Source organism: Taudactylus pleione, unplaced genomic scaffold (genome assembly GCF_031769625.1).
Source record: "Taudactylus pleione unplaced genomic scaffold, aTauple2 ptg000332l, whole genome shotgun sequence".
NCBI classification, from domain to species: domain Eukaryota; kingdom Metazoa; phylum Chordata; class Amphibia; order Anura; family Myobatrachidae; genus Taudactylus; species Taudactylus pleione.
Window position 1 is genome coordinate 5525656 of NW_028284733.1, and position 27016 is coordinate 5552671.

The 27016-nt window shown below is 47.9% G+C and overlaps 1 protein-coding gene across 1 annotated transcript in view; it reads left to right on the forward strand.

Moving 5' to 3' along the window:
- Positions 1-27016, forward strand: part of LOC148509117 (uncharacterized) — a 153480-nt gene that overhangs the window by 121667 nt on the left and 4797 nt on the right. Inside the window, exon 15 of the mRNA XM_088443632.1 lies at positions 15962-16059. Coding sequence (XP_088299758.1) covers positions 15962-16059 — 98 coding nt within the window. The remainder of the gene's footprint in view (positions 1-15961; positions 16060-27016) is intronic.

Sequence of the window (27016 nt, forward strand, 5' to 3'; positions counted from 1 at the left end):
CCTCCTGCATCCTAGCCCAAACCCTTCCCTCCTGCATCCTACCTCTACCACAACCCTCCTGCATCCTAACCCTAACCCTTCCCTCCTGCATCCTAACCCTAACCCACCCCTCCTGCATCAAAAACCTATCTCTCCCCTCCTGCATCCTTTAACCTAACCCTTCCCTCCTGCATCCTAGCCCAAACCCTTCCCTCCTGCATCCTAACCCTACCCCTGCCCTCCTGCATCCTAACCCTAACCCTTCACTCCTGAATCCTAACCCTACCCTCCGATCCTGCACCCTAACCCTAACCATTCCCTCCTGCATCCTAACACTAACCCTCCCCTCCTGCATCCAAAGCCTAACCCTTCCCTCCTGCATCCTAACCCTAACCCTCCCCTCCTGCATCCTAACCGTCCCCTCCTGCATCCTTACCCTAACCCTCACCTCCTGCATTCTAACCTTAACCATTCCCTCCTGCATCCTAACCCCTCCCCTCCCCTCCTGCATCCTAACCCCTACCCTCCCCTCCTGCATCCTAACCCTCATTTCCTGCAATGTAGCCCTAACCCTCCTCTCCTGCATCCTAACCCTAACCCTCCCCTCCTGCATCCTAACCCAACCCTCCCCTCCTGCATCCTAATCCTCCCTTCCTGCAACCTAGCCCTAACACTCACCTCCTTCATCCTAACCCATTTTCTCCCCTCCTGCATCCTAACCCTCCTCTCCTGCATCCTAACACTTACCCTCCCCTCCTGCATCGTAACCCTAACAATTCCCTCCTGCAATCTAAGCCTAACCCACCCCTCCTGCATCCTAACCCTAACCCTTCCCTCCTACATTCTAACCCTACCCTTACCCTCCTGCATCATAACCCTAACCCTTCCCTCCTGCATCCTAACCATAACAAACCCCCCTGCATCCTAACCCTAACCCACCCCTCCTGCATCCTAACCCTAACCCTTCCCTTCTGCACCCTAAACCTAAACCTCCCATCCTGCATCCTAACCCTAACCCTTCACTCCTGCATCCTAACCCTCCCCTCTTGCATCCTAACCCTACCCTCCCCTCCTGCATCCTAACCCTACTTTCCTGGAACCTAGCCCTAACCCTTCCCTCCTGCATCCTAACCCTAACCCACCCCTCCTGCATCCTAACCCTACCCTCCCCTCCTGCAACCTAACCCTCCTTTCCAGGAACCTAGCCCTAACCTTTCCCTCCTGCATCCTAACCCTTCCCTCCTGAATCCTAACCCTAACCCTCCCCTCCTGCATCCTAACCGTCGCCTCCTGCATCCTAACCCTAACCCTCACCTCCTGCATCCTAACCCCTACCCTCCCCTCCTGCATCCTAACCCTCCCCTCCTGCATCCTAACCATAACCCTTCCCTCCTGCATCCTAACCCTAACACTCCCCTCCTGCATCCTAACACTCCCCTCCTGCATCCTAACCATAACCCTTCCCTCCTGCATCCTAACCGTAACCCTCACCTCCTGCATCCTAACCCTAACCCTTCCCTCCTACATCCTAACCCCTCCCATCCCATCCTGCATCCTAACCCCTCACCTCCCCTCCTGCATCCTAACCCTCCCCTCCTGCATCCTAACCTTAACCCTTCCCTCCTGCATCCTAACCCCTACACTTCCTCCTGCATCCTAACCCTAACCCTCCCCTCATGCATCCTAACCCTAAACCTTCCCTCCTGCATCTTAACCATCCCCTACTGCGTCCTAACCGTCCCCTCCTGCATCCTAACGGTACCCTCCCCTCCTGCATCCTAACCCTCCTTTCCTGCAACCTAGACATAACCCTTCCCTCCTGCATCCTAACTCTAACCCTCCCCTCCTGCATCCTAACACTCCCCTCCTGCATTGTAACCCTAGCCCTTCCCTCCTGCATCCTAACCCCTACCCTTCCCTCCTGCATCCTAACCCTCCTTTCCTGCAACCTAGCCCTAACCCTCCCCTCCTGCATCCTAACCCTAACCCTCCATTCCTGCATCCTAACCCTTACCTCCTGCATCCTAACCTTAACCCTCCCCTACTGCATCCTAGACCTATCACTCCCATCCTGCATCCTAACCCTCACTTCCTGCAATGTAGCACCATCACTCCCCTCTGGCATCCTAACCCTCATTTCCTGCAAAGTATCCCTAACTCTCCCCTCCTGCATCCTAACCCTAACCCTCCCCTCCTGCATCCTAACCATTCCTCCCCTTCCTGCAACCAAGCCCTACCCCTCCCCTCCTGCATCCTAACCCCTTTTCTACCCTCCTGCATCCTAACCCTCCCCTCATGCATCCTAACCCTAAACCTCCCCTCCTGCATCCTAACTCTCCCTTCCCTACTGCATCCTAACCCTTACCGTCCTCCATCCTAACCCTTCCCTCCTGCATCCTAACCCTAACCCTCCCCTCCTGCATTCTAACCCCTACCCTCCTGCATCCTAACCCTTCCCTCCTGCATCCTAACCATAACCCTCCCCTCCTGCATCCTATCCCTAACCCTCCCCTCCTGCTTCCTAACCCTAACCCTCCCCTCCTGCATCCTAAACCAATCTCTCCCTCCTGAATCCTAAACCTTACCCTTCCCGACTGCATCCTAACCCTAACCCTTCACTCCTGCATCCTAAGCCTAACCTTCCCATCCTGCATCCTAACCCTAACCCTCCCCTCCTGCATCCTAATCCTAACCCTCCCCTCCTGCATCCTAAACCTATCTCTCCCCTCCTGCATCCTTTATCCTAACCCTTCCCTCCTGCATCGTAAACCTATCTCTTCCCTCCTGTATCCTTTAACCTAACATTTCCCTCCTGCATCCTAGCCCAAACCCTTCCCTCCTGCATCCTACCCCTACCCCTGCCCTCCTGCATCCTAACCCTAACCCTTCACTCCTGAATCCTAACCCTACCCTCCGATCCAGCATCCTAACTCTCCTTTCCAACAACCTAGCCCTAACCCTCCCCTCCTGCATCCTAACACTAACCCTCCCCTCCTGCATCCAAACCCTAACCCTTCCCTCCTGCATCTTAACCCTAACCCTCCCCTCAAGCATCCTAAACCTAACCCTTCCCTCCTGCATCTTAACCATCCGATACTGCATCCTAACCCACCCCTCCTGCATCCTAACCCTACCCTCCCCTCCTGCATCCTAACCCTCCTTTCCTGCAACCTAGCCATAACCCTCCCCTCCTGCATCCTAACCCTAACACTCCCCTCCTGCATCCTAACACTCCCCTCCTGCATTGTAACCCTAACCCTTCCCTCCTGCATCCTAACCCCTACCCTCCCCTCCTGCATCCTAACCCTCCTTTCCTGCAACCTAGCCCTAACCCTCCCCTCCTGCATCCTAACCCTAACCCTCCCATCCTGCATCCTAACCCTTCCCTCCTGCATCCTAACCTTTTCCCTCCCCTACTGCATCCTAGACCTATCACTCCCATCCTGCATCCTAACCCTCACTTCCTGCAATGTAGCACCATCACTCCCCTCTGGCATCCTAACCCTCATTTCCTGCAACGTATCCCTAACTCTCCCCTCCTGCATCCTAACCCTAACCCTCCCCTCCTGCATCCTAACCAACCCTCCCTTTCCAGCAACCTAGCCCTACCCCTTCCCTCCTGCATCCTAATCCCTTTTCTACCCTCCTGCATCCTAACCCTCCCCTCATGCATCCTAACCCTAAACCTCCCCTCCTGCATCCTAACTCTCCCTTCCCTCCTGCATCCTAACCCTTACCGTCCTGCATCCTAACCCTTCCCTCCTGCATCCTAACCCTAACCCTCCCCTCCTGCATTCTAACCCCTACCCTCCTGCATCCTACCCTAACCCTTCCCTCCTGCATCCTAACCATAACCCTCCCCTCCTGCATCCTAACCCTAACCTTCCCCTCCTGCTTCCTAACCCTAACCCTCCCCTCCTGCATCCTAAACCTATCTCTCCCTCCTGAATCCTAAACCTTACCCTTCCCGACTGCATCCTAACCCTAACCCTTCACTCCTGCATCCTAAGCCTAACCTTCCCATCCTGCATCCTAACCCTAACCCTCCCCTCCTGCATCCTAATCCTAACCCTCCCCTCCTGCATCCTAAACCTATTTCTCCCCTCCTGCATCCTTTATCCTAACCCTTCCCTCCTGCATCGTAAACCTATCTCTTCCCTCCTGTATCTTTTAACCTAACATTTCCCTCCTGCATCCTAGCCCAAACCCTTCCCTCCTGCATCCTACCTCTACCACAACCCTCCTGCATCCTAACCCTAACCCTTCCCTCCTGCATCCTAACCCTAACCCACCCCTCCTGCATCAAAAACCTATCTCTCCCCTCCTGCATCCTTTAACCTAACCCTTCCCTCCTGCATCCTAGCCCAAACCCTTCCCTCCTGCATCCTAACCCTACCCCTGCCCTCCTGCATCCTAACCCTAACCCTTCACTCCTGAATCCTAACCCTACCCTCCGATCCTGCACCCAAACCCTAACCATTCCCTCCTGCATCCTAACACTAACCCTCCCCTCCTGCATCCAAAGCCTAACCCTTCCCTCCTGCATCCTAACCCTAACCCTCCCCTCCTGCATCCTAACCGTCCCCTCCTGCATCCTTACCCTAACCCTCACCTCCTGCATTCTAACCTTAACCATTCCCTCCTGCATCCTAACCCCTCCCCTCCCCTCCTGCATCCTAACCCCTACCCTCCCCTCCTGCATCCTAACCCTCATTTCCGGCAATGTAGCCCTAACCCTCCTCTCCTGCATCCTAACCCTAACCCTCCCCTCCTGCATCCTAACCCAACCCTCCCCTCCTGCATCCTAATCCTCCCTTCCTGCAACCTAGCCCTAACACTCACCTCCTTCATCCTAACCCATTTTCTCCCCTCCTGCATCCTAACCCTCCTCTCCTGCATCCTAACACTTACCCTCCCCTCCTGCATCGTAACCCTAACAATTCCCTCCTGCAATCTAAGCCTAACCCACCCCTCCTGCATCCTAACCCTAACCCTTCCCTCCTACATTCTAACCCTACCCTTACCCTCCTGCATCATAACCCTAACCCTTCCCTCCTGCATCCTAACCATAACAAACCCCCCTGCATCCTAACACTAACCCACCCCTCCTGCATCCTAACCCTAACCCTTCCCTTCTGCACCCTAAACCTAAACCTCCCGTCCTGCATCCTAACCCTAACCCTTCACTCCTGCATCCTAACCCTCCCCTCTTGCATCCTAACCCTACCCTCCCCTCCTGCATCCTAACCCTACTTTCCTGGAACCTAGCCCTAACCCTTCCCTCCTGTATCCTAACCCTAACCCACCCCTCCTGCATCCTAACCCTACCCTCCCCTCCTGCAACCTAACCCTCCTTTCCAGGAACCTAGCCCTAACCTTTCCCTCCTGCATCCTAACCCTTCCCTCCTGAATCCTAACCCTAACCCTCCCCTCCTGCATCCTAACCGTCGCCTCCTGCATCCTAACCCTAACCCTCACCTCCTGCATCCTAACCCCTACCCTCCCCTCCTGCATCCTAACCCTCCCCTCCTGCATCCTAACCATAACCCTTCCCTCCTGCATCCTAACCCTAACACTCCCCTCCTGCATCCTAACACTCCCCTCCTGCATCCTAACCATAACCCTTCCCTCCTGCATCCTAACCGTAACCCTCACCTCCTGCATCCTAACCCTAACCCTTCCCTCCTACATCCTAACCCCTCCCATCCCATCCTGCATCCTAACCCCTCACCTCCCCTCCTGCATCCTAACCCTCCCCTCCTGCATCCTAACCTTAACCCTTCCCTCCTGCATCCTAACCCCTACCCTTCCTCCTGCATCCTAACCCTAACCCTCCCCTCATGCATCCTAACCCTAAACCTTCCCTCCTGCATCTTAACCATCCCCTACTGCGTCCTAACCGTCCCCTCCTGCATCCTAACGGTACCCTCCCCTCCTGCATCCTAACCCTCCTTTCCTGCAACCTAGCCATAACCCTTCCCTCCTGCATCCTAACTCTAACCCTCCCCTCCTGCATCCTAACACTCCCCTCCTGCATTGTAACCCTAACCCTTCCCTCCTGCATCCTAACCCCTACCCTTCCCTCCTGCATCCTAACCCTCCTTTCCTGCAACCTAGCCCTAACCCTCCCCTCCTGCATCCTAACCCTAACCCTCCATTCCTGCATCCTAACCCTTACCTCCTGCATCCTAACCTTAACCCTCCCCTACTGCATCCTAGACCTATCACTCCCATCCTGCATCCTAACCCTCACTTCCTGCAATGTAGCACCATCACTCCCCTCTGGCATCCTAACCCTCATTTCCTGCAAAGTATCCCTAACTCTCCCCTCCTGCATCCTAACCCTAACCCTCCCCTCCTGCATCCTAACCATTCCTCCCCTTCCTGCAACCAAGCCCTACCCCTCCCCTCCTGCATCCTAACCCCTTTTCTACCCTCCTGCATCCTAACCCTCCCCTCATGCATCCTAACCCTAAACCTCCCCTCCTGCATCCTAACTCTCCCTTCCCTACTGCATCCTAACCCTTACCGTCCTCCATCCTAACCCTTCCCTCCTGCATCCTAACCCTAACCCTCCCCTCCTGCATTCTAACCCCTACCCTCCTGCATCCTAACCCTAACCCTTCCCTCCTGCATCCTAACCATAACCCTCCCCTCCTGCATCCTAACCCTAACCCTCCCCTCCTGCTTCCTAACCCTAACCCTCCCCTCCTGCATCCTAAACCTATCTCTCCCTCCTGAATCCTAAACCTTACCCTTCCCGACTGCATCCTAACCATAACCCTTCACTCCTGCATCCTAAGCCTAACCTTCCCATCCTGCATCCTAACCCTAACCCTCCCCTCCTGCATCCTAATCCTAACCCTCCCCTCCTGCATCCTAAACCTATCTCTCCCCTCCTGCATCCTTTATCCTAACCCTTCCCTCCTGCATCGTAAACCTATCTCTTCCCTCCTGTATCCTTTAACCTAACATTTCCCTCCTGCATCCTAGCCCAAACCCTTCCCTCCTGCATCCTACCCCTACCCCTGCCCTCCTGCATCCTAACCCTAACCCTTCACTCCTGAATCCTAACCCTACCCTCCGATCCAGCATCCTAACTCTCCTTTCCAACAACCTAGCCCTAACCCTCCCCTCCTGCATCCTAACACTAACCCTCCCCTCCTGCATCCAAACCCTAACCCTTCCCTCCTGCATCCTAACCGTCCCCTCCTGCATCCTTACCCTAACCCTCACCTCCTGCATCCTAACCCTAACCATTCCCTCCTGCATCCTAACCCCTCCCCTCCCCTCAAGCATCCTAACCCCTACCCTCCCCTCCTGCATCCTAACCCTCATTTCCTGCAATGTAGCCCTAACCCTCCCATCCTGCATCCTAACCCTAACCCTCCCCTCCTGCATCCTAACCCAACCCTCCCCTCCTGCATCCTAATCCTCCCTTCCTGCAACCTAGCCCTAACACTCCCCTCCTTCATCCTAACCCATTTTCTCCCCTCCTGCATCCTAACCCTTCTGTCCTGCATCCTAACCCTAACCCTCCCCTCCTGCATCCTAACCCCTACCCTCCTGCATCCTAACCCTAACCAACCCCTCCTGCATCCTAACCGACACCCTCCCCTCCTGCATCCTAACCCTAACGCTCCCCTCCAACATCCTAAACCTATCTTTCCCCTCATTAATCCTTTAATCTAACCCTTCCCTCCTGCATCCTAACCCTAACGCTCCCCTCCTGCATCCTAACCCTAACCCTTCCCTCCTGCATCCTAACCCTAATCCTTCCCTCCTGCATTCTAACCCAAACCCTCTCTTCAGCATCCTTACCGTCCCCTTCTGCATCCTAACCCTAACCCTCTCCTCTTGCATCCTTACCCTAACCTTCCCTCCTGCATCCTAACCCCTCCCCTCCTGCATCCAAACCTCTACCCTCCCCTCCTGCATCCTCACCCTAACCCTCCTCTCCTTCGTCCTAACCCTAACCCTTCCCTCCTGCATCCTATCCCCTACCCTCCCCTCCTGCATCCTAACCCTAACCCTCCCCTCCTGCATCCTAACCCTAACCCTTCCCTCCTGCATCCTAACCCTCCCATCCTGCATCCTCACCCTAAACCTCCCCTCCTGCATCCAAACCCCTAACCTCCCCTCATTCATCCTAACCCTCCCTTCCTGCATCCTAACTCTCTCCTCCTACATCCTAACCCTAACCCTTCCCTCCTGCTTCCTAACTCTAAATCTCCCCTCTTGCATCCTAACCCTTACCCTCCCCTCCTGCATCCTAACCCTCCCCTCCTGCATCCTAACCCTAACCCTCCCCTCCTGCATCCTAAACCTAACCCTTCCCTCCTGCATCCTAACCCCTACCCTCCCCTCCTGCATCCTAACACTAACCCTCCCCACCTCCATCCTCACCCTACCCTCCGGTCCTGCATCCTAACTCTCCTTTCCAGCAACCTAGCCCTAACCCTCCCCTCCTGCATCCTAACACTAACCCTCCCCTCCTGCATCCAAACCCTAACCCTTCCCTCCTGCATCCTAACCCTAACCCTCCGCTCCTGCATCCTAACCGTCCACTCCTGCATCCTTACCCTAACCCTCACCTCCTGCATCCTAACCCTAACCCTTCCCTCCTGCATCCTAACCCCTCCCCTCCTACATCCTAACCCCTACCCTCCCCTCCTGCATCCTAACCCTCATTTCCTGCAATGTAGCCATAACTCTCCCCTCCTGCATCCAAACCCTAACCCTCCCCTCCTGCATCCTAACCCTAACCCTCCCCTCCTGCATCCTAACCCAACCCTCCCCTCCTGCATCCTAACCCTCCCTTCCTGCATCCAAGCCCTAACACTCCCCTCCGGCATCCTAACCCATTTTCTCCCCTCCTGCATCCTAACCCTCCTCTCCTGCATCCTAACCCTAACCCTCACCTCCTGCATCCTAACCCTCCCTTCCCTCCTGCATCCTCAGCCTTCCCTCCTGCATCCTAACCCTTCTGTCCTGCATCCTAACCCTAACCCTCCCCTCCTGCATCCTAACCCCTACCCTGCTGCATCCTAACCCTAACCTTTCCCTCCTGCATCCTAACCCTAACCCTCCCCTCCTGCATCCTAACCCTCCCTTTCTGCAACCTAGCCCTAACCCTCCACTTCTGCTTCCTTAACCTAACCCTCCCTTTCTACATCCTAGCCCTAAACCCTTCCCTCCTGCATCCTAGCCCTAACCCTCCTCTCCTGCATCCTATAGTAGCAATGGAGTCATTTGCCTCCGGGCACCAGCCCTGAATTGGGCACCTGGCTCCATTGTCATCCGGCCACTGCTGAGGCTGCATGGAGAAGGAGGGCCGCTGATCAGCGCTCCACCTCCAGTTGCATAACTACAGAGGATGCAAGGGGTGCGCTCGCACCCCCTGCACCCTCCATTTGCCGGGCGCCCGCTGAGTGTGTTACCAGCGGGTGCCCGCTCCTTCTCCCCCAGCACCAGTGGCAGCCAGAGCACACTACTGAGCTCCGGGTCCCTCAGTGCACTATGGGAGTGACATCATGACTTCACTCCCATAGTTCCGAGGAGCGGACGCCGGTAACAGATGGCAGCAGCCTTGGAGCGGGGTTGAAGGTAAGTTTTTTTTGTATATGTGTGTGCACGCATGCTGGGAGGGGGCACTACTGGGGGCTTTACAGGCTGCACAATATTGGGGGCACTACAGGGGGCTTACTACTGGGAGGCTTAATTCTGGGGGCATTACTGGGGACTTACTACTGGGGACCAGTGGCAAAAAGTCAAAGGAGTAATTTGGAGTCAATGTAGTCAACCTGGAGTCAATGGAGTAATTTGCCGCTGGGCGCCAGCCCTGAAGGGGGCACCTGGCTCCATTGTCATCTGGCCACTGCTGAGGCTGCATGGAGAAGGAGCGCTGCTGATCAGCGTTCCACCTCCAGTGGTGTAACTACAGAGGATGCAAGGGGTGCGCTCGCACTCCCTGCAACCTCCATATGCCGGGCGCCCGCTGAGAGTGTTACCAGTGAGCGCCCGCTCCCTCTTGCCTGGCGCCAGTGGCAGCCAGAACTCACTACTAAGCTCCGGGTACCACAGTGCACTATGGGAGTGACATCATGACGTCACTCCCAGAGTTCTGAGGAGTGGGCGCCGGGGATGGATTGCAGCAGCACTGGAGCGGGGTTGAAGGTAAGATTTGTTTGGTTTATGTGTGTGTGCACGCATGAGGGGGCACTACTGGGGGCATTACATGGGGCACAATACTGGGGGCTCTACAGGGGGCTTAATACTGGGGGAATTACAGGGGCTTCTACTGGGGGCATTACAGGGGGCTTACTACTGGGGGCATTACAGGGGGCTTACTACTGGGGGCACTGCAGGAGGCTTAAAACTGGGGGCATTACAGGGGACTTACTACTGGGGACACTACAGGGGGCTTACTACTGGGGGCATTACAAGGGGCTTACTACAGGGAGCACTACAGGGCACATTACAGGGGGCTTACTACAGGGGGCTTAATACTGGGGGCTTAATACTAGGGGCACTAGAGGGGGCTTATTACAGGGGGCTTACTACTGGGGGCACTACAGGGGCCTTACTACTGGTGGCATGATATGGAGGCACTACAGGGGGCACTACAGGGGCCTTACTACTGGGGGCATCATATGGGGGTACTACAGCAGCATTACTATTGGGGGCATCATATGTGGGCACTACAGGGGGTACTACAGGGGCCTTACTGCTGGGGGCTTCATATGGGGTCACTACGGCGGCATTACTACTGGGGGCATCATGTGGGGGCACTACAGGGGCCTTACTATTGGGGGCACTACAGGGGCCTTACAATTAGGGGCATCATATGGAGGCACTACAGAGGCATTGCTACTGGGGGCATCATATGGGGGCACTACAGGGGCCTTAATATTGGGAGCACTACAGGGGCCTTACTATTGGAGGTACTGCATAGGGGAAACACAACTGGAGGCACTACACAGGGGGACCATTACTGGGGGGTACTACATAGGCGGGCACTGCATAGTGGGACTTCTACTGAGGGCACTGCATAGGGGGACCACTACTGGGGGGTACTACATAGGCTGGCGCTGCATAGGGGGACTTCTACTGAGGGCACTGCACAGGGAGACCACTACTGGGGGGATTGTATAAAAGGGACTGCATTTTGGAACGGTGGAAGCTGGGGGGGGGAATTTTAATTTGGGGGGGAAGCACCAAATTTTATCTTGCCTCCGGGCACCTGGGATGAAGTTACGCCACTGCTAGTGCATACTAGCCCTAACCCTCCCCACCTGCATCCTAGCCAAAACCCTCCCCTCCTGCATACTAACCCCTACCCTCCCCTCCTGCATCCTAATCCTAACACTCCCCTACCCCTGTCTAACCCTAACCCTCCTCCTAGTGCCTAACCTTAATCCTCCTCCAAACCATAATACTTACCTCCACAATCTGTTGGCATCCTGACTGTCGAGATGCTGAATAAAGCTTTGTGGAAGGAATAAAATTTACCAAAAAAGTTACCAAATCTGCCAAGATCTCAGAAGTGGAACTTTGAGTAACCCAATGACACAATAGACTGAGAAACTCTACTCCTCAGTTTCCTTAAATGTGTTTGTGTAGCTGATACTGTCGCTGCATAAATTACTGTCTCCACAAAATTCAGAGCCAGATTAATTATGGGGAAGATGGGACTACAGCTCTGGGCTTCCACATTAACATAGTCCCATCATCATGACAACTTGATGATGAGCAGCGCCCAGCTGGCCAAATGTATGGCCATAAATCTTATTTTTTTTTTTTTTGCCAAGACCCTTGACTTGTACCTGGACTGAGGGACCGAGTACATCCAAGGACTACTATAGGTAGTTATGAAATGTCAGTGTGAATATGTGTAATAAAGTGTACAACATTCAGAGTGTGAGTCCTGTGGTATATTGTAATATTTTCTTTATAAGGGAACTATAGGTGACCTTAATGTTCCGGCATGCTGGCACTTGTGGTTCTCTGGCATACCAGGGCAGGCTGTAGATCCACTATAAAGAACAATATTAAATATATATTTTACACCATTACCCCCACACCCACTGCCTCCAAGGACGCTGGGAAGAGACCTGGCAGCTCCTCCTGAAGGGGAACCCCATTTTATTTTTGGGATCCTCACTTTCCAAGGCTTTCCAGCTGTTGCAAAACTACACATCCCAGCATGCCATGAAACAGTTGTGCTATTTGGCCTTGCTAAATCTGTTGCAAGGCATGCTGGGATGTGTAGTTCAACAACAGCTGGATGGACACTTATTGCCCACCCCTGAAGCACTGTTTTCTGAGCATCTATAAATTAGCCACTGCGTCCTTTCTGGCAGCAGGAGAGCCCCCTGCATGTCTGCGGCACCTTAGACTTACTCAGCAGGTTGGTGGCAGCCTGTTCATGCGTTCAATGTTTCTAATGTTACTAGTTTTGTGCATGCGTGGCAGACGCGAGATGCTTTCAGTAGGCGTCTCTAAGCCCAGGAAGGGGAATGAGTCATTAGCATATTTTCACAATTGCGATCTGTGAGAAATCAGAAATTGTTAGTGTAGTCAGAGATTGACCAACATTTGTATTGCCCTTTCATCCCACATGATATAATTTTTATGTAGTACTAATGTATGTAGCCTTCGGTCATATACAGAAGCTGTAACCCTGACTCTGTTAATATATGAATGGGTTACTGCATATGTATCTAAGGACTCCCTCTAACTAGGTAGTTTAACGGTGCCTGGACCCAAGCCTTACAGTCATCCCTTCTACTGGTGTGGACTTAGGAACACCCCATAGTATAGGCAAGTTACATCTTGGCTTACTGGCCCTCTTGTAAGTAAGCAAGTACCCACATACACATTAATAGGATACCAGAATTGTACAAATTAAATAATAGCACTTGAAAAGGATAAAATAGTTTATTTTCCTGGAACTCTTCATCCTCGCTGAAATAAAACAATACCAGCCAATATACTTAAATAACATTAACACATATGTACTGTATGTAATTCAAAACACATAACATAGACTAAATTCACCAAAAATAAGAAGTCCTAGCAATGGTCTAACTCTCTCTGTGGGATTTAAGGACTGATTCAAACTTGTATGCAAATCCCAATGCTTAGCATGTCAACATTTACCATGTCAGAATTCATCATGTTGGCACTGATGAAATGTCGACATGATTAGACAACACAGTCTCATTGGTGAAGCGGTCACTTACCTGCTAGCGGGTCTCCGACTGCATTGGCGGGGTCTTTTGGGTTTGGCGGTCAGGTGATGATGACTTACAGCTGTCATACAGTGGTGAGTAACTTCCCTAATCCTAGCTGTAACCAAACCTCCCTGTAGTGCTTAACCCTAACTCTCTTCTCCCATAGCTTATCACTAAACCTCTCCTCCCACAGCCTAACCATAACCCTTTCCTCCCACAGCCTAACCCTCACACTCTCCTACCACAGCCTAACCGTCTACTCCTACAGCCTAACACTAACCCCCTCTTCCCACAGCCTAACCCTATGCTCCCACAGCCTAACCCTAACACTTTCCTCCCACAGCCTAACCCTAACCCTCTCCTCCCACAGCCTAACCTTAACCCTGTGCTCCCACAGCCTAAACCTAACCATCTTCTCCCACAGCCTAAAACTAACCCTCTCCTCCCACAGCATAACCCTCACCCTATGCTCCCAGAGCCCAACCCTAATTCTCTCCTCTAACAGTCCAACCCTAACCCTCTCCACCCACAGCCTAACCCTAGCCCTCTCCTTCCAAAGCCTAACCCTATCCCTCTCCTTCCACAGCCTAACCCTCACCCTCTCCTCCCACTGCCTAACCCTAACTCTCACCTCCTAACCCTAACCATCTTCTCCCACAGCCTAATGCTAACCCTCTCTTCCCATAGCCTAACCCTAACCCTCTCCTCCCACAGCCTAACCCTCTCCTACAACAGCCTAAACCTAACCATCTCCTCCCACAGCCTAACCCTCACCTCCTTACCCTAACCCTCATCTCCCACAGCCTAATGCTAACCCTCTCTTCCCATAGCCTAACCCTAACCCTCTCCTCCCACAGCCTAACCCTCTTTAACAACAGCCTAAACCTAACCATCTCCTCCCACAGCCTAACCCTCACCTCCTTACCCTAACCCTCATCTCCCACAGCCTAACGCTAACCCTCTCCTCAAGCAGCCTAACCCTAACCTTCTCCTCCCACAGCCTAATGCTAACCCTCTCCTACAACGGCCTATCCCTAACCATCTCCTCCCACAGCCTAACACTATCCCTCTCCTCCCACATCTTAACCCTAACCCTATGCTCCTACAGCCTAACCCTAACCCTCTTCTCCCACAGCCAAACGCTATCCCTCTCCTCAAACAGCCTAACCCTAACCTTCTCCTCCCACAGCCGAATGCTAACCCTCTCCTACAACAGCCTAAACCTAACCATCTCCTCCCACAGCCTTACACTAACCCTCTCCTCCCACAGCTAAAGCCTAACCCTATGCTCCCACAGCCTATCTCTAACCCTCACCTCCTAACCCTAACCCTCTTCTCCCACAGCCTAACGCTAACCCTCTCCTCCTATTGCCTAATGTTAACCCTCTCCTCCAACAGCATACCTCTAAACCTCTCCTCTCACAGCCTAACGCTAACCCTCTCCTCCAACAGCCAAACACTAACCCTCTCCTCCCACAGCCTAACCCTCACCCTCTCCTCCCACAGCCTAACCCTAACCCTCTCCTTCCACAGTCCAAACCTGACCCTCTCCTCCCACAGCCTAACCCTCTCTTTCCACAGCCTAACACTAACCCTCTCCTCCCACAGGCTAACCCTAACCCTCTCCCCCCACAGGATAACCCAAACCCTCACCTCCCACAGCCTAACCCTAACCCTATCCTCACACAGCCTAACCCTAACCCTCTCCTCCAACAGCCTAACCCTAACCCTCTCCTCCCACAGCCTAACCCTAACCCTCTCCTCCCACAGCCTAACCCTAACCCTCTCCTCCAACAGCCTAACCCTAACCCTCTCCTCCCACAGCCTAACCCTAAGACTCTTCTCCAACAGCCTAACCCTAACCCTATGCTCCCACAGCCTAACCCTAACCCTCTCCTCCCACAGCCTAACCCTAACCCTCTCCTCCCACAGCCTAACCCTAACCCTCTCCTCCAACAGCCTAACCCTAACCCTCTCCTCCCACAGCCTAACCCTAAGACTCTTCTCCAACAGCCTAACCCTAACCCTATGCTCCCACAGCCTAACCCTAACCCTCTCCTCCCACAGTTTAACCCTAAGACTCTTCTCCAACAGCCTTACCCTCCCCTTCCACAGCCTAACACTAACCCTCTACTCCCACAGTCTAACCCTAACCCTCTCCTCCCACATCCTAACGCTAACCATCTGTTCCCACATCCTAACCCTAACCCTCTCCTCCCACAGCCTAACCCTAAGACTCTTCTCCAACAGCCTTACCCTCCCCTTCCACAGCCTAACACTAACCCTCTACTCCCACAGTCTAACCCTAACCCTCTCCTCCCACATCCTAACGCTAACCATCTGTTCCCACATCCTAACCCTAACCCTCTCTTCCCACAGCCTAACACTATCTTGCAGACTAACCCTATCGTCTGCATTCTGTAGAATGTCGACTTTTCTTATGTTGACTTTTTAAACATGTCAATATCCTGCAGATGTTGACATCATAACTGTCAACATTGTGTTGTCTACATTGTGATAGGATCCTATGTACATCACTCCCCCTGTAAGTACACAATAATTTAGGTTAATCTGAAGCCAGAGAGAGGTTTATTCTGGTGTCTCATGTTGACTTAAAACATCACCTCGCTGACCTGAAAGGTGAATCTCACTTTGTATAAGCTGTTACTCTATACTACTGTTTTTTTTTTACTTTCAATAAGATTAAAAAATTCTTCACTGATACTTATGTTATTTGTTCTTCACAGTTCCAGTAAAACAATCTGTGGCTCTTCGTGGTTGTGCCACTAAAAGTATCTGTTCACTCGGCACATTGTCCGTGAATTCTGATAACCTGGACATGAAAGTATCATTCTCGTGCAGCAGCGGAAGTTTTGGTCTGCGCAGTAATCCAATTGTGTCCTTTATTCTTGCAATTATAGTAGCTGTATATTTGAAATAGATGAGTGCAGTCATTTCCCACCCAGCTTCATGTTCTGTCTCTAAAAGGGTAAAACAGTTAAAGAAATAAAGGGCCCCATTTATTAACGAAGGTAAACACCAGCTGCATGTTTTGTTTAGTATCACTGTGTTACAAATGAAAAAGCCACTGGAATTTACCAATACACTCCTCCGGCGAGGTCCAGCGAAATCCAGTGAAGTCCTCCTCGTCTACGAGGTCCTCTCCTGGGCTGCTGGAGGCCTAACACGGCCAGCGACGGGATCTTGTGTAATGCACATGCGCGATGGTCCGTCTGCACATGTGCATGACATGGGGAGCCAGCAGTGCCTGGAAGGCTTCACTGAAAAGGCAGCACCGGGTCCCCAGTGCCATCAATGGGGACCGTATCGCTCTCACCATCTAAAGATAGCGAGCATGATGCTGTGACAAACAATGGTAATTTTAGATTACCGCTGTTTATTAAATCCAGAAAGATTGACATAACCCCTTTAGTGAGCACTAAAGGGGTTAAACTTCTTTAATAAATGGGGCCGAAAGTTTCAAAATATTTTGTCTTTTTTGTAGTTTTTTTCAATGTTAATAGGATTAATAATTTTGAATTAAAATATGTTTAGTCGAATAAGAGAGTGATAGAATTACAATCATATTATAAATATCCATATCTGTCATCAATTTGGAACTAAAGTTGCCCACACACATAGCGATGTGCTCACGATCCGGCATTGTGTATGATTTTCCCTTGAACTCTCCCCCGGCAACCCGACACATGATTTGGCATAAGAAGCATCCAATCTGACTTAAGATCTACCATGCATCTTAACTTTTTTTTTTTTTCCAGTGCATTGTGGGCCTGATTCAGAGCCGGACGCTATTTGCGCTCGCTCGTTCAGAAAAAGGGGGTGGCTATTCAAATTAACCGTTCGCTCTTTGCGGTCTGTTGATGCCTCTATGTCTGAATGAGCGAACAAAACTTGCAGTCGTAATTTTGGAAAAAACGCCCCCTGGCCGCTCGCATCATACGTCATGTCCGCTATTGATTAGATTAAACGAGTACATCGAACGGCGTCTGAACTGCTCGCTATTCTTGTGGTTGGCTTTTCCTACCGCAATCTTGCGAGCAGTTCTGACTATAAAATAACCAAGTGACGTGGTCGATGACGCTGCTGTATTAATTATGCACACCCTTAAAACGCCCATTTTGACCTTTAGGCACGCCTGCGTTCTGATCTCCACTCCCCGTTTTCAAGCACCTTCCCCTGTTACCACCCACACACGTCTCCTCCTGTCACTCAAATTAGCAGGCATTCGCTATTTAGCGAACACACGATTTCCGGCCGCACTGACTGGTTCGCGCATGCGCATTACAATCCGTACGCATGTGCAGATGTGCGAACATCGCTCGGAACGAACGAGCGGCCGCTTATGAGCGGCTCTGAATGAAGCCCTGTGTCCCAGATTGGCAAATCTGCCCTACAGCATGGCAGATCTGAAGATGCGATGTGCGACCTGTGGGGATGTGCATCGCATCGTGATCGTGAGTGGGGACTCACAATTTACTCACAATTTGGGCATATTTTACATGATTTGTCGTCACAATTCGTCGGAATCGGCCAAATCGTGTAAAATATCGCTATGTGTGTGGGCAGCATTACAAGAAAATGTATTACAAAACAAACTTTTATGTTTAAAGTTATGCACTTGAACTAAGGAAAATATGTTTATGTAATATGTTTATGTAAGATCTTGGGAATAGTAGTTGTCACTAATGAACCAAAAACAGATTATATGTAAATATTTTCAGAAATAATCCTGATAATTGTTATAAAGGTTTCTAACAGTTTATGGGCCTGATTCAGATCCGGATACTATTAGCGGACGCTCGTTCTAAAAAAGGGGCCGGATATTTAAATTGAGCGCTCGCTCTTTGCGGTGTTTTGACGCCTCTATGTCTGAGCGAGCATTCGAAAAATGCGCTCGCTATTTTGTAAAGACGCCCCTTTGCCGTTCGCATCATACATCATCTCCGCTATTTATTTGATTAATCGGGAACATCGAAAGGCATCTGAACTGCTCGCAGTGCTTGTAGTAGGATTTTCTTCCTGCTATCACTGCGAGCAGTTCAGGCTAAAAGACAACCAAGTGACATGGTCGATGACGCTCCTTTACTAATTATGCACTCCCATTAAATGCCCTTTTGACCGTTAGGCACGCCTGCGTTCGGATCTCCTCTCCCCCGTTTTCAAGCACCTTCCCCTGTTACCACCCACAAACGGTACATTCTGTCAATCAAATTAGCAGCCCCTCGCTGTTTTACGAGCGCACGATTTCTGGCCGCAATGACTGGTTTGCACATGCGCATTACGACCCATACGCGTGCGCAGTTGTGCGAACATCGCTCAGAGCGAACGAGCGGCCGCTTACGAGCGGCTCTGAATCAGGCCCTACGTGCCTTATAGACATTACAATTGCAATTGAGATTCCGCACACAGACGGCCGATTGGTGCATACTGCGCATGCACACTCATTGCAGTGCACGTGCGTGAAGGCATCACTGCGATCGCAGAGACCACGCAAACCTATTGCAGAATGATTGACAGGAAGTGAGCGTTTGGGGGTGTGGTCAGAGAAATGCAGGCGTGTCAGTGCGTTTGAACGCCATTACAGGGGCGTGCATAAATTAGCGACAGCAATTGCAAACGCAGCTTAAGTTCTCACTGAGTACTGGAAAGTTAGCAATTTCTGAGTAAGGTCTGACCTTGTGTAATTGTGCATGAGGCTCCGATGTTACTTCATGTTAGCAATGTTTTTGCAGACTTGCAAAGTATTACGGATGTGAGTAAGGGGAAGTGGTAGCCTTTATGTTGGGCTGTGACGGCATTGCGATTGCAAACATTAGCGCATTTTTGCAGCGGGTCTGCGTGCGTAATCGCAGCTGTGATCGCAAATGCGATCCGTAATGAATCAGGCCCTATGTTACTACCTGAATCCGTTGGGGTACACAATTAATGTGTTTGGCATATCTTGATGAAAACTCACACACATATTTACAGTCTTTCATATCAATTCTACCCAGGTGGAGGTCATTGCAGTCATCCTAATTTTCTGATCTACACCTAAGTATTTTATTTTAATTCCTTTGTTCTTTTCTAGATTAATGGGCATTGATTTTTTTTCCAACCTATCAAAGTAGTAATATATAAATCATATCCTTATATTATGTTTGTAGAGTAGTGAAGCCACTTAATATTCTCTACATCTGGATTTGCAGCTTACATTTCAATGTACTTTGACACTTTTTTTTCCACATTAAAGTTAATTTCTTTCTTCATGTTTGTTGATGGTGGTCCTTCCTGTTGCATATGAGTAAGTTTGTGTTTATGTTTGTCTAAGGATTGTGTGCAATGTTGTGTCTATTGATATTAAATTATGAGTTATGGATCTACACACAAAAAAAACTTTAAAACACTATAACTATTCAGAGATCTAAAAAAGGCGGTCTTGCAAGCTACAGAACACCAATGCCCCAGTAAAATACTGTAATATTTGCTGCCTGTCAAATACACATTCTTGGTAAAGCCCATGAGGGTATTGTTCTTGGGCCCTCCCATCCATCCTTATGTTGGGTATAGAAAGGACATGCACAGATTAACAAAAAAGCACTTCAGCTAAATGGACTGCCACTTTTGTGGCTGAAGTGCTTGCTTTGTTTGGGCACCCACAAAACAAGCTACCAATGGGCTTAAGGTGGATAACAGCATAGTTAATCATCACTACACTGGGAAGATGTCACTATCATCCTCACCCTCAACAGTGTTGTTAATGAATTATTACATAATATTAGCTCATCCCCACTGGAATCCACCATTACAGAAGTCTCTGTTCTTTGCTGTAATTAGTGACAAGATAGAATTTGATAGTTCATTTTTATGAACATCAGTTTTTCCACATTTTTAGGAAGTAGCCTCCTACACTGATTGCTCACAAGGTTCCCAACTGTGCTAAACTCTCTTTCTGAGTACACACTGTTGGGTGGGTGGCTTAAGTACACCAAAGTTAGTTTGTACAAAGGGCTCCAAATTGCCTTTCTTTCCTCCCAGTATTCAAAAGGACTTTGTGACATACTAATATGTACATTATCATTAAAATTATCCTCCATCATTCTATTGATACATAGTGTATCACATTGAGTCATGATAGGTGTTTCAATGTTGTCAATTTTATGATTTTTGGCCGTAAATTTCCCTTTATTAATAGAGATGATTTTTTTCTTTAACATTGTGAAATATTGTTCAGATTTTAGGTGCCCTTTCTTAAACTCTATTTGCCCTGGACCACCTTTAGTAGATGTTGAAATACTATCATGACTTATGGCAGTAGCTGCAGTACTAGTACTAGGTTGCAGCGCTGTTCATCTATCAACCGATCCATATCAACTCACGCCGCTCCTAGCAATGAAGCACCCTAATGCATTTTATATATATATATATATATATATATATATACATACACACATATATACATATATATATATATATATACACACCAGTACGGGTGGCACTCCCATGTGATATGGCAAACGTAAGGGTGCCTTCCGGAGAAGCTCCACTCCAGTAGGCTTCAATATACAAACAGACCAGCGGCACTCGTCCAAAAAAACACACAAACGGCAGGTCAAATGCGTATCAACGTTTCGATGTTAATACATCGTCATCAGGATAACAAGAAGACAAACAAATACACCTTCTTATACCCACACCATTCCCACGTGTACGGCTGCTGCTTCCGGGTCCGACCCAGCGGCGTCCACCAATGACGTCACCCGCGCGACCCGTTGCTGCAGCAACCAAATGCAGAAGTGAAATAAACAAATAAACAAATAAGTGGCATTTGACTAAACTATCTATAATATCACATTACAAAAACGTACATACATACATTTAAGATCAATATCAAGCATTAAATCAGGGCATGTATATTATCACACTAATGTTCAATAAATACATATATGAACACGTAATAAGAGCTAATGCTGGTAAAAAAATACAAAGACATAAGGAATAAGTCCAAATACCTGATCAAACACTTTCCAATCGCTTATAGAAGATTAATGATATTAATAATATTAATTGCTCACCCAATATTTTAGCCATTGATCCTATGTAGAGCTAATGTCATAATGCATATTAATGCTGCATAAATACAGTACAGTTAATACTCAATCACTTCACACATACAGAATGTATTTGAATCAACTATTTCTATTCCAACGATAGCAATGTACATTGCCACTACAAGAAGCAATGTAGACCCAAGTTCTCATTCAGTCCCCTGGGAGATAGGGTGCCCAAACAAAATATCCAATAGGACTCTCGTTGTAATAACTTACGTGAACAGTCACCTCCCCTACTTGGCGGTGGGACATGATCAATTAGAATATATCGGAGCGTGGAAATATTGTGGCCCGCCTGTAAAAAATGCCTTGCCACAGGCTGGTCACTCGTCCCTTTATTAATAGCAGCACGTATGGCAGATCGATGTAATGCCATACGATCCCTCAAAGTCCTATCTGTCTTCCCCACATAACCAAGGCCACAGGGGCATGTAATGAGATAAATCACAAATTTTGTGGTACAGCTTAATCTAAATCTTATATTATACCGTTTACCACTAAGGGGATTCACAAAGGAATCACCTGTTAACATGTACCTGCAGGTTAAACAATTAAGACATTTGAAGCACCCGTTCTTCTGCCTCAAAAAGTGTCCACCCCTATTTTTATCTATGTCTCTGGCAGTGTCAGTCTTCACAACCCAATCATAAATATTTTTACCACGGGTGTAACATGACATAATGGTTGTATCCACAAGATTTAATTCAGTGTCATTCTGTATGATGGGCCAGTATTTCTTTGTTATTGCACCAATAGTTGGACTACAGGTATTATAGTGATTTACCCAGGGCATACGTTTATGTTGTACTGAGATTGACTTGGGACCCAATAAATTATCACGGGACACCATCAGAACTTTATACTTAGCCTGTAACATGGAATTTCTATCATAACCACGTTGCAAAAACCTGTTGATCATCTCATCTATTTTTACCCCTGCTACCACAATATCATTACAAATGCGTATGGCACGTAGAAATTGTGAGTATGGCAAGCCATACTTGAGAGATTTGGGATGAAAGCTATCAGCATGAAGCAAGGAGTTTCTATCCGTCAGTTTATTGTAAAGAACTGTACTGATGGTCCCATTAAAATTATGAATTTCAACATCAAGAAAGGTCACACAATCCCATTTGATGTCATATGTAAATTTAATAGGACTAGTAGTCCTATTATGGCACTCCATGAACTCACTAAATGCCTGTTGTGTACCCGTCCAGATGATGAATATGTCATCTATATATCTAGCATACATATAAATGCAGCCAGATATAGATGGAGATGAAAAGAAAATTTTCCATTCTTCCAAAAACATATACGCATTGGCGTACGATGGGGCCACATTTGACCCCATCGCACATCCCATGCGTTGCAAATACAATTTACCCTCAAAAGTAAAGAAGTTATGCGTAAGAATCATATTCAATAGATGGGTAATCAAATCAACATTGGGACCAATATACAAAGGATTCCCTTCAATCAATTGACGCACTGCCTCAATACCTACATTATACCGAATGATGTAGGTATTGAGGCAGTGCGTCAATTGATTGATGGGAATCCTTTGTATATTGGTCCCAATGTTGATTTGATTACCCATCTATTGAATATGATTCTTACGCATAACTTCTTTACTTTTGAGGGTAAATTGTATTTGCAACGCATGGGATGTGCGATGGGGTCAAATGTGGCCCCATCGTACGCCAATGCGTATATGTTTTTGGAAGAACGGAAAATTTTCTTTTCATCTCCATCTATATCTGGCTGCATTTATATGTATGCTAGATATATAGATGACATATTCATCATCTGGACGGGTACACAACAGGCATTTAGTGAGTTCATGGAGTGCCATAATAGGACTACTAGTCCTATTAAATTTACATATGACATCAAATGGGATTGTGTGACCTTTCTTGATGTTGAAATTCGTAATTTTAATGGGACCATCAGTACAGCTCTTTACAATAAACCGACGGATAGAAACTCCTTGCTTCATGCTGATAGCTTTCATCCCAAATCTCTCAAGTATGGCTTGCCATACTCACAATTTCTACGTGCCATACGCATTTGTAATGATATTGTGGTAGCAGGGGTAAAAATAGATGAGATGATCAACAGGTTTTTGCAACGTGGTTATGATAGAAATTCCATGTTACAGGCTAAGTATAAAGCTCTGATGGTGTCCCGTGATAATTTATTGGGTCCCAAGTCAATCTCAGTACAACATAAACGTATGCCCTGGGTAAATCACTATAATACCTGTAGTCCAACTATTGGTGCAATAACAAAGAAATACTGGCCCATCATACAGAATGACACTGAATTAAATCTTGTGGATACAACCATTATGTCATGTTACACCCGTGGTAAAAATATTTATGATTGGGTTGTGAAGACTGACACTGCCAGAGACAGATAAAAATAGGGGTGGACACTTTTTGAGGCAGAAGAACGGGTGCTTCAAATGTCTTAATTGTTTAACCTGCAGGTACATGTTAACAGGTGATTCCTTTGTGAATCCCCTTAGTGGTAAACAGTATAATATAAGATTTAGATTAAGCTGTACCACAAAATTTGTGATTTATCTCATTACATGCCCCTGTGGCCTTGGTTATGTGGGGAAGACAGATAGGACTTTGAGGGATCGTATGGCATTACATCGATCTGCCATACGTGCTGCTATTAATAAAGGGACGAGTGACCAGCCTGTGGCAAGGCATTTTTTACAGGCGGGCCACAATATTTCCACGCTCCGATATATTCTAATTGATCATGTCCCACCGCCAAGTAGGGGAGGTGACCGTTCACGTAAGTTATTACAACGAGAGTCCTATTGGATATTTTGTTTGGGCACCCTATCTCCCAGGGGACTGAATGAGAACTTGGGTCTACATTGCTTCTTGTAGTGGCAATGTACATTGCTATCGTTGGAATAGAAATAGTTGATTCCAATACATTCTGTATGTGTGAAGTGATTGAGTATTAACTGTACTGTATTTATGCAGCATTAATGTGCATTATGACATTAGCTCTACATAGGATCAATGGCTAAAATATTGGGTGAGCAATTAATATTATTAATATCATTAATCTTCTATAAGCGATTGGAAAGTGTTTGATCAGGTATTTGGACTTATTCCTTATGTCTTTGTATTTTTTACCAGCATTAGCTCTTATTACGTGTTCATATATGTATTTATTGAACATTAGTGTGATAATATACATGCCCTGATTTAATGCATGATATTGATCTTAAATGTATGTATGTACGTTTTTGTAATGTGATATTATAGATAGTTTAGTCAAATGCCACTTATTTGTTTATTTGTTTATTTCACTTCTGCATTTGGTTGCTGCAGCAACGGGTCGCGCGGGTGACGTCATTGGTGGACGCCGCTGGGTCGGACCCGGAAGCAGCAGCCGTACACGTGGGAATGGTGTGGGTATAAGAAGGTGTATTTGTTTGTCTTCTTGTTATCCTGATGACGATGTATTAACATCGAAACGTTGATACGCATTTGACCTGCCGTTTGTGTGTTTTTTTGGACGAGTGCCGCCGGTCTGTTTGTATATATATATATATATATATATATATATATCTACATGGAGCAGTAGGTCCGGCTCTCCTTATGTAAAAGAATCAGCGTCGGGTGCCCACAGAAAGAGATGCACAGAATATGGAGAAGGAATGCAGCAATCCTGGTGACTTGGTAATAAACAGACTCTCAGGCAGCATGCAAAAAAGCAACGTTTCAGTGCCGTTTATTGTGGCACTTTCATCAAGCTTAAAGAGTAACAGAAAAATATCTTACCTTAAATACCTCATCTACATCACCGTGAAGTGTCTGACACCGGAAGCAGGACAGTGCGCACATCAACAGATGCGTCATCAGTGTGCTCCCCATAACCATGACTACATATGCTATATATACAGGAATAAAGTATTTCCAAATACTCCACATATCAAATCGCCGTTTACAAAAAGAGAGACATATTGTTCAAAAAGGGAAAAGGAGGGAAAAAATTTAATATGATGGACAACATCTAAAGATAGGGACAAAATACTAAGCAAGCGCACGTTATAGGAAACTATTGAGTGCTAACTGATCATTGAGCCCCTTGGGAACACGGGTACCAAAATGGAAGATCCAACGAGTCTCCAGTTGGAGAAACCTTGCCGCTCTATTTCCACCCAAAATAAATAGTGGGAACCGATTGATAATCCTATAATTTAATGTAGTGAGAGGGTGATGGGCCTGGCAAAAGTGACGGGCAACAGGCTGTTCACTTTTGCCAGTAAGAATCGCTGCTCTTATAGATGATCTGTGGACTGCCATACGTTCCATGAACATACGTTCTGTTTTCCCAATGTACGACAGACCACAGGGACAGAGCAGCTGATAGATAACACATTAAGAATTACAAGTCAGCCGCTGACATATACATAACGTGCGCCCTGAGTGGGGATGTTGGCAGGTAGTGCACATGCATCTAATACACCCTTTCTTAGTACTTGGAAATTTTTTATTGCTGGGCGCACGTGTCATATCAGATTTAACCAATCTAGCATGAAGATTCTTACCCCTGGAATGAAAAGACATCAGACCCATATCTCCTAATCCCAATTCTGGATCGGATTGTATAATGGACCATACATTTTTGGATATGTTGTTAATACCAGAATTAACAGGGTTAAATTGACTTACCCATGGGATCTTAGATGGTTGTACTTTCTTACGGTTATATTGCAGCAAAGTGCTGCAGTCTAATTTTAATAATTTTTGTTTGGCTTGTTCCAGTAAATCAGCATGGTACCCTCTTTGTTTGAATTTAACTATCATTTTATCCATTTGGCTCTCTGCTACATTGGATCAAAAGTGATCCTTTTGATCCTCAATAGTTGGGAATAGGGTAAAACCGCGTTTTAGCGGTTTTGGATGGAAGCTGTTATATTGTCATAGGTTATTCCTATCAGTAGGTTTAGAATAAAAAATGTAGGTTTAGAAATAAAAATTTATTAATCTATCGCTGATGGTATATATTAACTTGATTGGATGGGACTTTTTAATATGACCATCAATTATCTTTATGAGACTATCACTTCGAACATGAATATGTTAGAATAGGTGAGGGCTACACTGGAGCCCATAACACATCCTCTGCTCTGGAGAAAGAACTGTCCATCATAGTAAAAAATTTTTTAGTCAAAACCATACGAAGAAATTCCAAAATAAACTCCAAATTAGGTCCTCCATAATCTGGGTGTCCAGCAAGGAATTTGCTGACAGCAGCCAAGCCCTTATCATGCGGGATCACTGTATAGAGACTCTGTACATCAATACCGCATAACACAACATCATAGTCAAATAAAGACAATTCATTTAACTTAATCAATAAACTTGTAGTTTCGAGTAAAAATCTAGGATGTGACTGGATGCAAGGTTGTAAAATAGAATCCAGAAAATGAGCTACCAGTTGAAACAAGGAATTTTTTGCCGATATAATCAGACGCCCTGGCAGTTTAACCAGGGATTTGTGTATCTTGGGAATCGTGTACAATAAGGGTACAGCGGGGCATGATGGAATTAAAGCATCTCTGATTTTACTAGATATTAATCCCCTCTGTACTGCAACATCCAAAACATCAAAAGTTATTTTTTCTACAAAGTAGTTGGATCCCGAGGTAGT